This window comes from Acinonyx jubatus, chromosome A3 (genome assembly GCF_027475565.1).
Source record: "Acinonyx jubatus isolate Ajub_Pintada_27869175 chromosome A3, VMU_Ajub_asm_v1.0, whole genome shotgun sequence".
NCBI lineage: Eukaryota > Metazoa > Chordata > Mammalia > Carnivora > Felidae > Acinonyx > Acinonyx jubatus.
In genome coordinates this window covers 26786439-26800631 of record NC_069388.1, presented here as the reverse complement: position 1 = coordinate 26800631, position 14193 = coordinate 26786439, and the positions used below count along the sequence as shown (strand labels likewise).

Genomic DNA, 14193 nt, shown 5'->3' with positions numbered 1-14193 from the left:
TCTTTCAGAAGATAGTGACCCTACCTCTCATCCACCCATCACTGCTTTCCAGGTTAATAGATCCCTCCTTCCATCATTATTCAGGCACAATCCCCCCCAGGGTAATAGAAAGAACATGTGCTCTTGAAACAAGTAAGCCAGACCCGAATCCAGACCTCAGTCCTAAGCACTGTGTAACCCTGGGCAAATTACATTTGCCTATCGGGATCCTGTGAGGATTCAAGGGGCTCATGTATGGAAAGCGCTTACGATGGCTACTGAAAGACAGTAAGGCTTCAGTGGATGGCTTCACGCTCACTGCTTTTCCTGGAGAAGGGACTACTTGGATATCAAGGGCAAAACAGGTCTCCTGATATCCACCAGGCTGTCCCTGATACCTGCAACTGTAAGAAGAAGAGAGTAGACTGGAAGAGCCCTGGGCCCATCAAAAGGTGTAAAATGACTATACCACAGACTAAGGACTCCAAAAAGAAAACCCAATGGATTCACAGACACACTTACTGATGGAGCCCAGGCAGTCTCCCCTTTTTGTTGGAGAATCTGGCGGGGGGGGGGGGGAGGGTAGGTATTTTTGCTGTACTCTTTGATGGCTGAAGTCTAAGAAAGTCGCAGAAGGAGCCAGTATTAAGGATGTGGAGTAGGAAACAAGGAGTAAAGGCATAGTTAAAGAGTTGGATGTTGGGCTGGGTTAGGAGGGTCTTAGTCTGGTTTTTTTCTTGCCCGCAGTACGACCCGAGGCAAACATCTTCCATTCTCTGAGGCTGCATTTAAATAGCTGAGAAATGCCACTTCTAAGATCTATCAGGGTATGAGTGAATACCAACATGCATTCATTAATTCATCGTTTTCAACAAACGTGCATTGGACCCTCTGGATATACAGAAATTATAGCCAGTCCCTACCTTCAGGGGCTCACTGTCAAAAGTTGCCTTTGACAATGTCAGTCTGATAGGGGAGATGAACTAGAAAAATCCTTAGTCCCAACTCAACATGAAAAACATTATGGCAGAAAGAAGGAAGCAGAAAGGCTGTGAGAACATAAGGGAGGAGGCTCCATTGCCCAAGGAGAGGAGCTTGAAAGGCTTCTTGGAAAGTGGGTCCATTCTCTCCACAGTGTCACAGACTCGTGACAGACTTCTAGGTCCTCTGCTAATTAATGCCTTCCGCCTTCCCAGATGATGTCTCGAGAAGGGCTCTGAACATTGGATCATCGATTTATGTTGCTAACCCACAAGCTGATGGGTGGTGGGGTGCTCTGCCCTTCTCTGATTTATTGTCCATGACTCAGCCGTACCCAAGACAATAAAATCCGAGTGAAGACCAACCTTTCCCGGCACATCAGTATGCTGCCGGATCGTTCCTCTTCCCTCTCAGGATACATTAAACTCTTGTTCCTGGCCTTACCTGTCCTTGTGCTCCTGGCTTAGGCTTCCCCAGGTAACCAGACCATGGAGAGGAGGGAAAAGGGAGTGAGAATGGGGTTCTATGGATAGAATTATTGAAAAACTGATCATGTGCGGCCGTGAAGACAATCTACAGAGACAACTGAGATGTAGTGAAAAGCCTTGGTATAGTGACTACGTCCCATAATAAGGGTGGTCTGTCACTTTCGACCATTATGGTGTTTTTCATGATGGCAAATATGGGCGGAGCCCAAGGTTTCTCATATGATGTCCCCTCCATATGCAGAAGCAACTACAGCATCCCTGGTGTCCTTAATATCCTTGTCCCAAATGTCAACGGGGTCTCATCCCAGGTGTCTCTCACTCCAACCTACTTTCAATTGATACTGCCTCTGATAATAACAGGTCCCATTACTTTGCTTCTCCATTGTTATGTGGACTTGAACGTTCCTTTAAAGCAATCAGAAGAGCTATCTTGCTCTTGTCTTAGAACACGTATAGTGAAAAATTTGTAGATTGACGCCCGATATCTGGAGTTTTGTAAAAACAGGCTCAAGGCGTGGAGCTGGTTAAGGCAGGTGATTCTGGATTCCAGATTGAACATGGCCATAGCTCTAACAATATGATAGATTTTATGACTGAGCAGTGAATAACTTTCTGACGGAAATATTTTCTGCTTAAGCTTCCTGGGGATTCTAAAGTTTATTGTTTTTTCATGTTTGTCCTTGAGAGGGGCACCTAGGTGGCTCAGTCGGTTAAGCATCCGACTTTGGCTAGGTCGTGATCTCACGGCGTATGAGTTTGAGCCCCGTGAGGGGCTCTGTGCTGACAGCTTAGAGCCTGGAGCCTGCTTTGGATTCTGTGTATCTCTCTCTCTGCCCCTATCCATCCCCCCCCTCCCCCACCGCCGGCTCTCTCTGTCTCTCAAAAATAAGTAAACGTGGGGCTCCTGGGTGGCGCAGTCGGTTAAGCGTCCGACTTCAGCCAGGTCACGATTTCGCGGTCCGGGAGTTCGAGCCCCGCGTCAGGCTCTGGGCTGATGGCTCAGAGCCTGGAGCCTGTTTCCGATTCAGTGTCTCCCTCTCTCTCTGCCCCTCCCCCGTTCATGCTCTGTCTTTCTCTGTCCCAAAAATAAATAAACGTTGAAAAAAAATTAAAAAAAAAATAAGTAAACGTTAAAAAAAAATTAAAAACCAAAAACTTTAATGATTATCCTTGGGCGGGGCGGGGCGGGGGGGGGGGGGCGGTGGGCAGAGAGAGGGAGACACAGAATCCGAAGCAGGCTCCAGTCTCTGAGCTGTCAGCATAGAGTTGGATGCGGAGCTCAAGCTCAAACTCACAAACCACAAGATCATGACCTGAGCCAAGTCGGACACTTAACCGACTGAGCCACCCAGGCACCCCTAAAGGTATTTATAATGTTTATTTATTTTTGAGAGACAGAGAGAGAGCACGCAAGCAAGCAAGCAAGAGCGAGAGGGGCTCTTCAGAGGATCTGAAGCGGGTATGCCCTGACAGCAGAGAGCTCTATGCAGGGCTCAAACTCCCCAACCGTGAGATCATGACTTGAGCCCAAGTGGGATGCTTAACTGACTGAGCCACCCAGACGTCCCTAAAGTTTATGATTTTTATTTTCATGATTTCCTTTTGGATTATTGCTGCTAAAAGCTGCACCCTCTCTTGGATCAGCTTTTCAAACCGAAAATCTTTGTCAATCACTGAGTTGTTCTAGAAGCAAAAGAAGGTAATTCTGGGCTAATACTGAGTTGGTTTCAGCCTGCTTTAAACTCTAGTGAGGGCTAATTGGTCTTGGGGAGGGAATTAGAGCTGCAAAAGACATTTTGGGGAAAGAATTTGCACATTGATTCATGGAATCAGAGTCCTCTTAATTCTGATTTTTCCATTCTGAACATCCAAGTGAGAAAGAGAGACTTGGGAATTATCTTCCAGGAGGGGAGTTTGGGGAAAAACACAAATAGAGGGAATCAAGATACTATGATCTCTCAAAGGAACCCAGGGTGTTGGGGAAGTTGGGTGTGTACTTTGTGTTTTATAGATCCAGATAAGGTTGAGCCACAATGTCATCTAAGTGCAGAGTTTTACACCATCCAGAATATCAGCCTGCAGGTTGGCAATATACACTGATCTTTCAATGTTCAAAGCCCTGTTCTAGGGCGTCATTTGGGTCATGCACCTGGAACAGTGCCTGGGACACGCTCTGGTGTTCAACAAAGCACTGTTGAGTGAATAATGAACAGAGTGGGTCAAAAACAGGAAATTAAAGGTATAGGTCCATTCCTTGGCAGGCACGTAGATTTGGGGACAAGGAGGAACGAGTGTTGGTGAGACTGAAAAACGACAGGTGAAAACATCACAAGTACAGAAATAAAGTCCAGTTAGAGCTGGTTGAAGGAAGGGAGATAACTACTCTTATCTTGTACATGTCGCGACCAGTATTAAGCATTTCTACATGGACAGACTTAATTTTCCCAAGAATGCCATTACATTTCGGTAGTTCATTCTAACCATTATTACTATAATACTAACATCCGTAGTCGAATAGTCTCTACTCTTTTTCATGTATTTTGTTTATTCATCTTTTTGTTTATTTTGATAGATGGATGGGTCAAAAGGTGCAGTTATAGAATTGGCAGATGCAGGCAATCTTGCAAAGAAAATGAGAAGAAGAAAGAAAAATGTGGGCCAAAAAGAATTTGCTGCATCCCTGATGGAAAGCACATATCCTTAAACCCTTATGAGAAACAACAGATAAGATGTCAGTTTAAGTCAAGAACAACTCAACATCCACCAACTCTTGACGTAAGACTTTTAACAGCCAGAATAATGAGTCAGTAAAGGACCTACATGGTCCCTAGCTCCTTAGACACCTGCTGGGTCTTCACATAATCCATTAAAGAAAATATGCTCATTCCAGCTCTCTTTCCGTCCTGCCTCTCTAGTCCTCTGTAGCCTGATATCTCTAGGTTGTCCCAGGGTTTGACTGATATTACTGGTTCTCACTGTAAGACAGTTTTATAGGATCTAGATTCTGAATTCCTAAGCCTCCGACCAGGCGCTGCTAGGTCCCTCAACATGGAAGTTTTCCAGGCTAATGCAGCTTCCATCTTAGCCACACATTCTTATCTAACGCCTCATCCTAGACTCTTGAGGTAGGTCAGTGTGTTTGGTCCAGAGGTCTTCTTTTGCCTCTTTAGCTCAAGGTTTAGCCCAAGATTCTGCCTCATGGGCTCACTCTTGGAATTTATCCCTTACCCCAGTTCCCTAATCGCACTTGGCTTTCCAAAGATTGGCGTGCCCTCTGACTGGGAAACAACCATTGCTACCCTACCCAAATGAAAGGGGAAGATAGTAAAACAAAACAAAACACACACACACAAACAACCAGTACCCCCAAACCAAAAAAACAACCCCCCAAATCCTCAACATTTACTGAGAACTCATGGGTGCAAGGCCTTGTCCTAAGCATGTTACATACATAGTCTCCTTTTGTCCTAACAGCTAGCTCCATGAGGTTAACAGCGTAGTTTTATGTCTCTTTGCCAGAAGAGGAAACCAAGTCACAGAGAGTTTAAGCGACTTGCCCCAGGTACCGTTGACCACTGAGCTAATAGTTCAGTAGCAGGATTTTGAACCCATGATGCCCGAGTTTAGACATTATGCTTCTTCCCAGTGGAAAATCATTACTGCAGCACCCAGAACCAACCTCTTTAATGTGGAAGGTGTGGCGGAAGGCAAGGACTTGTGAGCCTCCTTGTGGTTAAAATGTGTAACAAATCCAGCCCTAACTTGCATATCCAGGCACAAATAGAAATGATCCTGAGTTGCAGTTAAGGAAGGAGTTGTTCCCACTTAGCAGTCTTAGTTCAGAGGCCAATGCCAGTCAGGTCTACAGAGGAAAATTATCCCTTGCCTCTGTTGACGTAATAATCTGGAGAACACAGTCTGGAGACAGTGTGCAGCAATCCTCACCATCATGGCAGATTCTAACCATTCAATGCCTTTCTCAACGGACTTTCACATCATTTTCCTCATTTCCCTCCAACCATCTACCATCCCAAACCTCAGAAGAGGTCCTTAGGATAGCTGGAGAGTGGATCTGAGGCTGGATCTCCGCTTACTTACGCACAGAGATGCCAAATAATATTTAAACTTTAACCCAGACCACACCAACGGCTGCAGAAAAGCCTTAGAAGCCACCTGTTCTTGTACACGTTTTTCTGCGTTTTTGGCTAGAGAAATTATGCCTACAAACGGACGCAGGTGTCAGAGGGTTGTATCAACATGCCTCCAGACCGTAGTCCCAAAGAAGTGAAAAGGGTGCAGCGGAAATTCAGATGCACTAATAGGATGTGACTGGATCTATCCCCTTACTACTCTGAGCCTCCTTTTGCCCACTCCCAAAATGAAAGTGTTGGACTAGGTAATAAACTCCGTAAGCCTTTCAACTCCCAAAGCCTTCTTTATTCTTCACATTATGGTAAAAATCCACTTTCTGGATCCATGACTTCAGATTCCACTTTAGAAAGCAAAGGCATGGAGGATGACAAGACGGAGAAACAGGAAATTGGCCTCAACCTAAGTATTCAAACCATAATCCTAAAATATATCTTAGTTATCTTCTTGTTCCTCACTGCCCCCTACACATCACGTCGGCTACAAAGACCTTCCAAGGCTGCCTCCATAGCACCTGTTTTCCATCCCGGCCTCTGCTATTCCCATTCAGCCATCATCTTTTCTTGCCCATTGTTATTGGCTGACTGTGTCCCCTCAAATTCATATAGTCAAGTCTTAATCCCCAGTATCTCAGAACATGACCAAATTTGGAGACAGAGTCTAAATTTAAAGAAGCAATTAAATAAAGATGAAATCATTAGGCTGAACCCTAATCCAATATGACTGGCATTCTTATAAGAAGAGGAGGTGAGGACACAGAAGAAAAACCACGTGAAGACACAGGGAGAAGATAGCCATCTACAGGTCAAGGAACAAGGCCTCAGAGGAAATCAACTCTGCTGACACCTTGACCGTGGACTTTTTAGCTTCCAGAATTGTGAGAAAATAAATGTCTGTTGTTTAAGCCACTCAGCCTGTGATACTTTGTCGTATTAATACAACATACATACACATACACATACTTTGAAGTATTAATACACATACTATAACGCTTATATCCCACTTGTCTTTTGGTCTCCCATCATCCCTTTGACTCCCTCCATTGTTTCCATATAGTTGCCAGTGGATCATTTCTAAAACCCAAATCGGAAATTTTTATTTTTCCTTTCAAACTCTTCAAAAGCTGTATGATGATTACACCATTCTATACTTCCTTTGTGATCATCCCTGTTCACCTCAAACTCTCCCTTTCCATTCCCACCATGGACCTCACAAGCAACTTGTGTTCTTTGAAATTAATGTTTCTCACCCTTTTTTTTCTCCCTCTCTCTCCTTTTTTTTAATGTTTATTTACGTTGAGAGAGAGAGAGGGAGAGAGAAAGAGAACTCAAGCAGGCTCCATGCTATCAGTGCAGGGCCCGATGCAGGGCTCAATCCCATGAACCCTTAGGTCATGACCTGAGCTGAAATCAAGACTCAGACACTCAGCCGAATGAGCCACCCAGGCACCCCCTCACCCTTTTTAAAAATGGGCTTCCCCTTTTGCTGAGAAGCTTCTTCTTGCCAAACAAACATGCTTCTCTGTAAGTAACACCTAAACAGTACTTCTACCTGCCCTAAGCCATGTATATTCTTTCTTTCCTCGCCACCAGAAGGGTCCTTTTATTTATTTACCTTAAATTTTTTTACAAATAAAATTTCCTTATATTTAAGGCATATAATGTGGTGATTTGATATATGAACACACAATCTAGTTAATTTAACACGCTTATCACCTCAAATAGTTATCTTTTTTCTAGATAAGAGCACTTAAGATCTACTGTCTTAGCAAATTTCAAGTACACGATAAAGTTCTCTTAGCAAATTTCAAGTATAAAATAAAGTATTAATAATAACAGTCACCATGTTGTATGTTAGATCACCAGAATTTAATCATCTCATAACTGAAAGTTCGTACCCTTTGACCAACGTCTCTCCATTTCATGCCTACCTTCTCCTCCTCCAAACCCTGGCAAACGCCTTTCTGCTCTTTTCTGTGAGTTCAGCTAATTTAGATTCACCATATAAATGAGATCATAGAGGATTTGTTTTCTATATCTGGCTTGTTTCACTTAGCGTAACGTCCTCCAGGTTTATCCAAGTTTCCAAAATGGGAGGATTTCCTTCTTTCTAACACTGGATAATATTCCACTGTAAATGCGTGTACTTGTATATGTACATGTGATATTTAGATACCAAATTTTCTTTATCCATTCATCCACTGGCAAACAGTTAGGTAGTTTCCGTATCTTGGCTATTGCGAATAATGCTGCAGTGATCAAGGGACTTCAGCTATCCCTTCAAGATACTGTTTTCATTTCCTTCAGATATATACCTGGAAGAATTGCTGGATCATAAGATAGCCTCATTTGTAACTTTTTGGGGAGCTTCTGTACTGTTCTTCATGATGGTTGTATTGATTCACACTCCACCAGCAGTGTACCAGCAACCCCCTTTCTTTACGTCCTTGTAAACACTTGTTCTCTGTCTGGTGTAATGGTGTAATGGATGGTGTAATAGCCATCCTAACAGATTGAATGAATATTTCATTGTGGTTTTGATTTACATTTCCCTGATGATTAGTGATGTTGTATACCTCTTCATATAACTATGGACCATTGCATGTCGTCTTTGGGAAAATGTCAGCTCAGGTCCTTTGCCCATTATTTAAATGGATTATTTGGATTTTTTGCTACCGAGCTGTATGAGTTCTTTACATATTTTGGATATTAACTTCTTATCAGATGTATAGTTTTCAAATATTTTCTCTCCTTCTGGAGGTTGCCTCTTCATTCTGTTGTGCAGAGACATTTCAGTTTGATGTGGTCTACTTACTTTTACTTTTGTTGCCTGTGCTTTTGGAGTCAAACCCAAAAATTCAGGGTTGCCTGCGTGGCTCAGTCAGTTAAGTGCCTGAGTTCAGCTCAGGTCATGATCTCACCGTTCATGAGTTCGAGCCCTGCATCAGGCTCTGTGCTGACAGCTCAGAATCTGGAGCCTGCTTGGGATTTTCTGTCTTCCTCTCTCAAAAATAAATAAGCATTAAAAAAAAATTTTTTTTTAATCCACAAAATCATTTCCAATGTCATGAAGATTTTCCCTATGTTTTTTGATCGGAGCTTTATGGTTTTAGGTCTTCTGTTTCAGTCATTAATCAGTTTTGAGTTAATGTTTTTTGGTATGGTATAAGATAAGTATCCAATTTTATTTTGATGCATGTAGATACCCAGTTTTCCAAGTAACATTATTGAAGAGACTAGCCTTTTCCCACTGTGTCAAGAAATGTGACGCTTTCAGCTTTATTCTTTCTCAAGATGGCTTGGGCTCATTGGAGATTTTTGTGGTTCCATATGAATTTTAGGATTATTTTCTCTATTTCTATGAAAAAAGCCATTGGAATCTTAATAAGGATTACATTTAATCTGTAGATTGCTTTGGTAGTATGGACACCTTACAATATTAATTCTTCCAATCCATGAACACAAGGTATTTATTTTCTATTTATTTGTGTCTTCTTCAATTTCTTTCATCAGTGTTTTATAGTTTTCAGTGTACAGGTCTTTCACTTCTTTGGATAGATTTATTCTTAAGTATTTTATTATTTTTGATGATTTTGTAAATGGGATTTATTGATTAATTGCTTTTTTTTTTTTTTTATAGTTATGCCCTCCAGGGGCGTGTATAGATGTCTTCTGCTGGGTTTCTTGTGTGGGCAGGACTGCTTCTGAACCATGGCTGAGAGGGATTGGAGCAAGGCCCATGGGCCTGTTACCTGAGGCAAAGGCAGGTGTGACTCATCCCAGGTCCTTTGACATGGTGCTGGTAACAAGATCACGGTCAGATGGGGCTGTAGCTGAGTCCACAGGAGGACAGGGTTATTTCTGGCTCTGTAGCCAGTACCATGGTTGGTTAGCCTGCCATCTGGTTGCTGGCCTGCCTTCTCAAAATGGCCTTCCTCAGACTTGGGCTCTGCAAATTCTTAAGATAAGGTGGTCAGGAGAGCTCTTTCCAAATGGGTAACATGTGTGCTGGGGACAGAAGGATCCAGCACGCATATAACTAGAAAAATAGTTATGAGCCAGGTAATCCCACCATGAGTCCTTCCTTGAGGTGGGAATAAGCTAAGGGATGTTTTGTTCTCCCCAGACATGAGAATAACTTGTGTAATGACTAGGCAGTATTCTTTGGATACAGATTGTCGATAGATAAGGTAGTTGTTGGCTTAAGAGCAAGCTAAAGTTCAGAAACATCTGGCCATGTTTGATGACCCAGATGTTGATATGTGCATATATTATTTAATTGTTTTAGTTGAAGATGAAGAAAGAAGGGGTTTAATCCTTGGTTAAGGAATGATGAGTACAACAACAATTTTAATATTGGTCCTTTTGACCAGCCTATAAGAACCCAAATGATAGCCCTACACAGATAGAACCTGAGGTAGCAGCCTCATCCCAGGTGAGAAAGTATGACTCAAAGGGTAAGAAAAGAGTTTGTTTCCACATTTGGGTTCCCGTCATGCTTTATCCCAAGAAGGTAACCGTGATCCTGACTTATACCAATTTCTTTTGCTTTTAAAAAGTTTTTAAGAACTGAAATCATTCAGAAAACTCTCCTTTGTATCTGGCTTAAGCTCAGTGGAACACTTGTAGATTCTTCCATGTTGTTACATACCACAATAGTTTATTATTCTCATCGCTGTGCAGCATTCCCTTCTATGAACATTCCAGAAGTCATTTATTCATCCTAATTTTGATGGACATTTGGTTGTTTCCCCTATTTGACTAGTAAAAATTGCAATGCTAGAAACATCCCTGGAACATGTCTTACAGTGAAATATGTCCATATTGTTTGTTGTTGAGTATATATCCAGGAATGGTAGACCACAAGGCATGTAATTGATCATCTTTAGTAGATACCATCAGTTTTCCAATTTGGCTGAACCAATTATACTCCCACCATGATGGGAGTTCTAGTTGGTACACATCCCTGCCAACACTTGCCGTTGTATATCTTTTCAGTTTAACCACCTAATAACTGTATTGGGGCATCACACTATGGCTATAATTTGCATTTTCCTGATGCACAAATGAACTTGAACCCATTTTCATATTTATTTTCATGTTTGTTAACCACTTGGCTACTTTCTTTTGTGAAATACGTGCTCAAGCCTTTTCCTATTTTTCTCCTGGGTTGTCTTTCTTTTCCTATTGGTTTGTAGGGGTTCTTTTTATATTCCAGATATGAGTTCTTTGTCAGGTTGTAGGTATATGTATTATAATATTTTCTCCAATTCGGTGGCTTGCCTTTTCTTTCTGCCAATGGCATCAATTGGTGATTTTTTTTTTTTTTTCCGTTTTGGTCAGCACCGAGAAAGAAAAAACACAGCCTACATCTGATAGCTGTATAGTTGCTACCAGGTGGACCATGGTGTTTCCCTGCTGAACATAAACAAATTCACAGGACGGTAAAGTCAGAAAAGGGCTCTCTGCGACCAGTATGGAATAAAATGTCTTGTATCCTTATAGTTAAGTATGGCTCTTATAGGCAGCATATGGTTGGATTTTGTTTCTTATCAAGCTTGGAAATAATAGTCTTTTAATTGGAGCATTTAGCTGATTTGCATTTAAGTTAATGAATTTATTTCGTTTTTTTCAGTCATTTTATTAAAATTTTTTTAATGTTTATTTATATTTGAGAGAGAGAGTGGAAGAGGAGCAGAGAGAGAGACACACACAGAATCTGAAACAGGCTCCAGGCTCTGAGTTGTCAACATAGAGCCCAGCATGGGGCTTGAACCCATGAACTGTGAGATCATGACCCAAGCTGAAGTCAGATGCTCAACCGGCTGAACCACCCAGGGGCCCCATCAGTCATTTCAGAAATAGTGTTGTTTTTTTTTAATTTGTCCTTCTTGTTTTACATTCTTTTTTTTTTTTTTACAGCATCATCAGTCTTTAATAACTTATAGGCAGAAGCTAAAAAATAATAATAATAATACAGAGGACACACACAGCTTATAAAAACAGTTGTGGATCTACAAATGTGAAGGGGTTCTTGGCACTTTCGCACAGACACAAAAATAAAGACTATTGTGACTAGCATCCCTAGAAAAGCAGCCTGCAGAGACACCCCAGTTAGGGGGGGGTGGGCCAGGGGAGGGGTAGCCCTCGTTCATCCCAGATTCATTCTCCAAACAACCTTCTTTGGCCCCAAAACATATCTAAAAATATGGAACGCTTCACGAATTTGCATGTCATCCTTGCACGGGGGCCACACTAACCTTCTCTGTATCGTTCCAATTTTAGTATATGTGCTGCCGCAGCGAGCATTTGTTTTACATTCTTATATCCATCTTTCTTGTATTCTTTTGGCCTAATGGAAATTTTATTATTTCTTTTTCTTTCTGTTAACTTGTTAGTTACATGGTTTTTGTTTTTGGTTTACAATTCTTTGAGTGGCTACCCTAGAAATTATAGCACGCATCCTTTCCTTATTACAGTCTAATGTAAATTATTGCTTTTGCCAACATACTAGGACCTTAGAACACTTTCACGCCAATAACCTCCATTGTACGTTTTATATTACTATGGTTATGCATTTAACTCTGCAAATATTATAATGCTCCCCAAAACATTATTATAATTAGTGTTCATCCCGAAAGGTGCCCTCCTTATTGCCCATCACCCATTTAACCTACCCCACCCCCACCGCCTAGCAACCCTCAATTTGTTCTGTGTATTTAAGAGTCTCTTATGGTTTGCCTCCCTCTCTGTTTTTGTCCTATTTTTCCTTCCCTTCCCCTATGTTCATCTATTGAGTTTCTCAAATTCCACATGTGAGTGAAATCACAAGATATCTGTATTTCTCTGACTTATTTTGCTCAGCATAATACCCTCTAGTTCCATTCACATTGTTGCAAATGGCAAGATTCCATTCTTTTTCATCGCCGAGTAGTATTCCATGGTATATGTATACCACATCTTCTTTATCCATTCATCAGATGATGGACATTTGGGCTCTTTCCATAATTTGGCCCCTTCAAATCAGCACTTTTGTATCCTTTGGATAAAATCCTAGTAGTGCAATTGCTGGGTCGTAGGGTAGTTCTATTTTTCATTTTTCGAGAAACCTCCGTATTGTGTTCCAGAGCGGCTGCACCGGCTTGCCCTCCCACCAGCAGTGCAAAAGGGTTCCCCTTTCTCCGCATCTTCGCCAACATCTGTTGTTGCCTGAGTTGTTAACTTTGGCCATTCTGCCAGGTGTGAGGTGGTATTTCACTGTGGTTTGGATTTGTGTTTCCCTGATGAGGAGTGATGTTGAGCATTTTTCTCATGTGTCTGTTAGCCATCTGGATGTCTTCTTTGGAAAAGTATGAGTACACTATTTTTATTAATAACTCATTTGGGGCCTCAATTTCCGACTGATATTGAGATCTTCATGGTTTGTTACCTTTGTGTAGCCTGGCTTAACTGAAAAGGTGCAGGACAAAGCCTCTCTCTCCTGGACAGAATGTGTGACTAATTTGCATACGGGGAAGTTTCAGGAAAAAAAAATCACGCCCTTAAAGAATAGTGCCATTCGAATTGGAAGTCAGCATGGTGTGAATACCCTTGCAGAGAATTCTGGGCATAACCTAAGTCTCTTAGGTCTCTTTTTAAAATAATCATTTTAATTGAATCATAACGTGTCTACAGAAAAGTGCAAAAATCCTAAGTACGTAGTCTGATGAATTATCATAAAATGAACAAGCCCATGTAACCATTACCTCGGTCAAAAAATAAAACTTTACTAGCATTATGGAAGTTCATCTTATTTTCTTTCTTAAAAGTTATCGCTATCTTGATTTCTTTAAAAACCTTTTTTTTAATGTTTAATTTTGAGAGAGAGAGAGAGAGAGAGAGAGAGAAAGTGTGAGCAGGGGAGGGGCCGAGAGAGAGGGAGACACAGAATCAGAAGCAGGCTCCAGGCTCTGAGCTGTCAGCACAGGGCCCAATTTGGGGCTTGAACTCATGAACCGCGAGATTATGGCCTGAGCCAAAGTCGGACGCTTAACCGACTGAGCCACCCAGGTGCCCTCACTATCTTGATATCTAATGCCATATTAATTTTTTCTTATTTTTAAACTCTGTATAAAAGGGAATTATTTCTTCACTCACCATTGTACTTTTGGGTTTAATTAGTGTTATTTTGTGGAGAAATAGTCTATTTTCTTTGCAATATAGCATATTTATTCTCTTGTTGACATGCTTTAGAGTTAAGATAATGCTTCCATGAACATTCTTGTACATGCCTTTTGGTGAAAGTATGTTTCTGTTATGTATGTGCTTAAAGTGGCTATGGTGAAGCATATGGAATTCGTATGTTCAATTTTTCTTTTATCTACCTACCAGCAGTATATGAGAGTCCCAGTCCCTCCCTATTCTCACCAACATATGAAATTGTCGTGTGTTCAGCCACCTTGGCGTATGCCGAGTAACATCTCACTGAAGTTTTCGTTGGCTTTTCCTTGATAGCTAATACGTATGGACACCCTGTCTTATGTCTGGTGGCCATTTAGATACCCAATTTTGTGAAGTGCCTGCTTATTCTTTTTCACTCTACATGGTAAGCAAGCAAG

General features: G+C 41.5%; 1 protein-coding gene and 1 non-coding gene across 2 annotated transcripts; one reads left to right on the top strand and one right to left on the bottom strand.

The window, feature by feature from the left end:
* Window positions 1-1131: 1131 nt before the first annotated feature.
* DEFB115 (defensin beta 115) lies at window positions 1132-4842 on the top strand. Its single transcript, XM_027069275.2, is given in 2 exon segments — window positions 1132-1437; window positions 4021-4842. Coding segments are annotated over 2 exon segments (333 nt in total). The 5' UTR covers window positions 1132-1343; the 3' UTR covers window positions 4260-4842.
* A 6956-nt stretch (window positions 4843-11798) lies between these two features.
* LOC113602611 (U6 spliceosomal RNA) lies at window positions 11799-11905 on the bottom strand. The gene has a single exon (XR_003424095.1). It is a non-coding gene; the product is annotated as a U6 spliceosomal RNA (small nuclear RNA).
* Between the last annotated feature and the right edge of the window lie 2288 nt (window positions 11906-14193).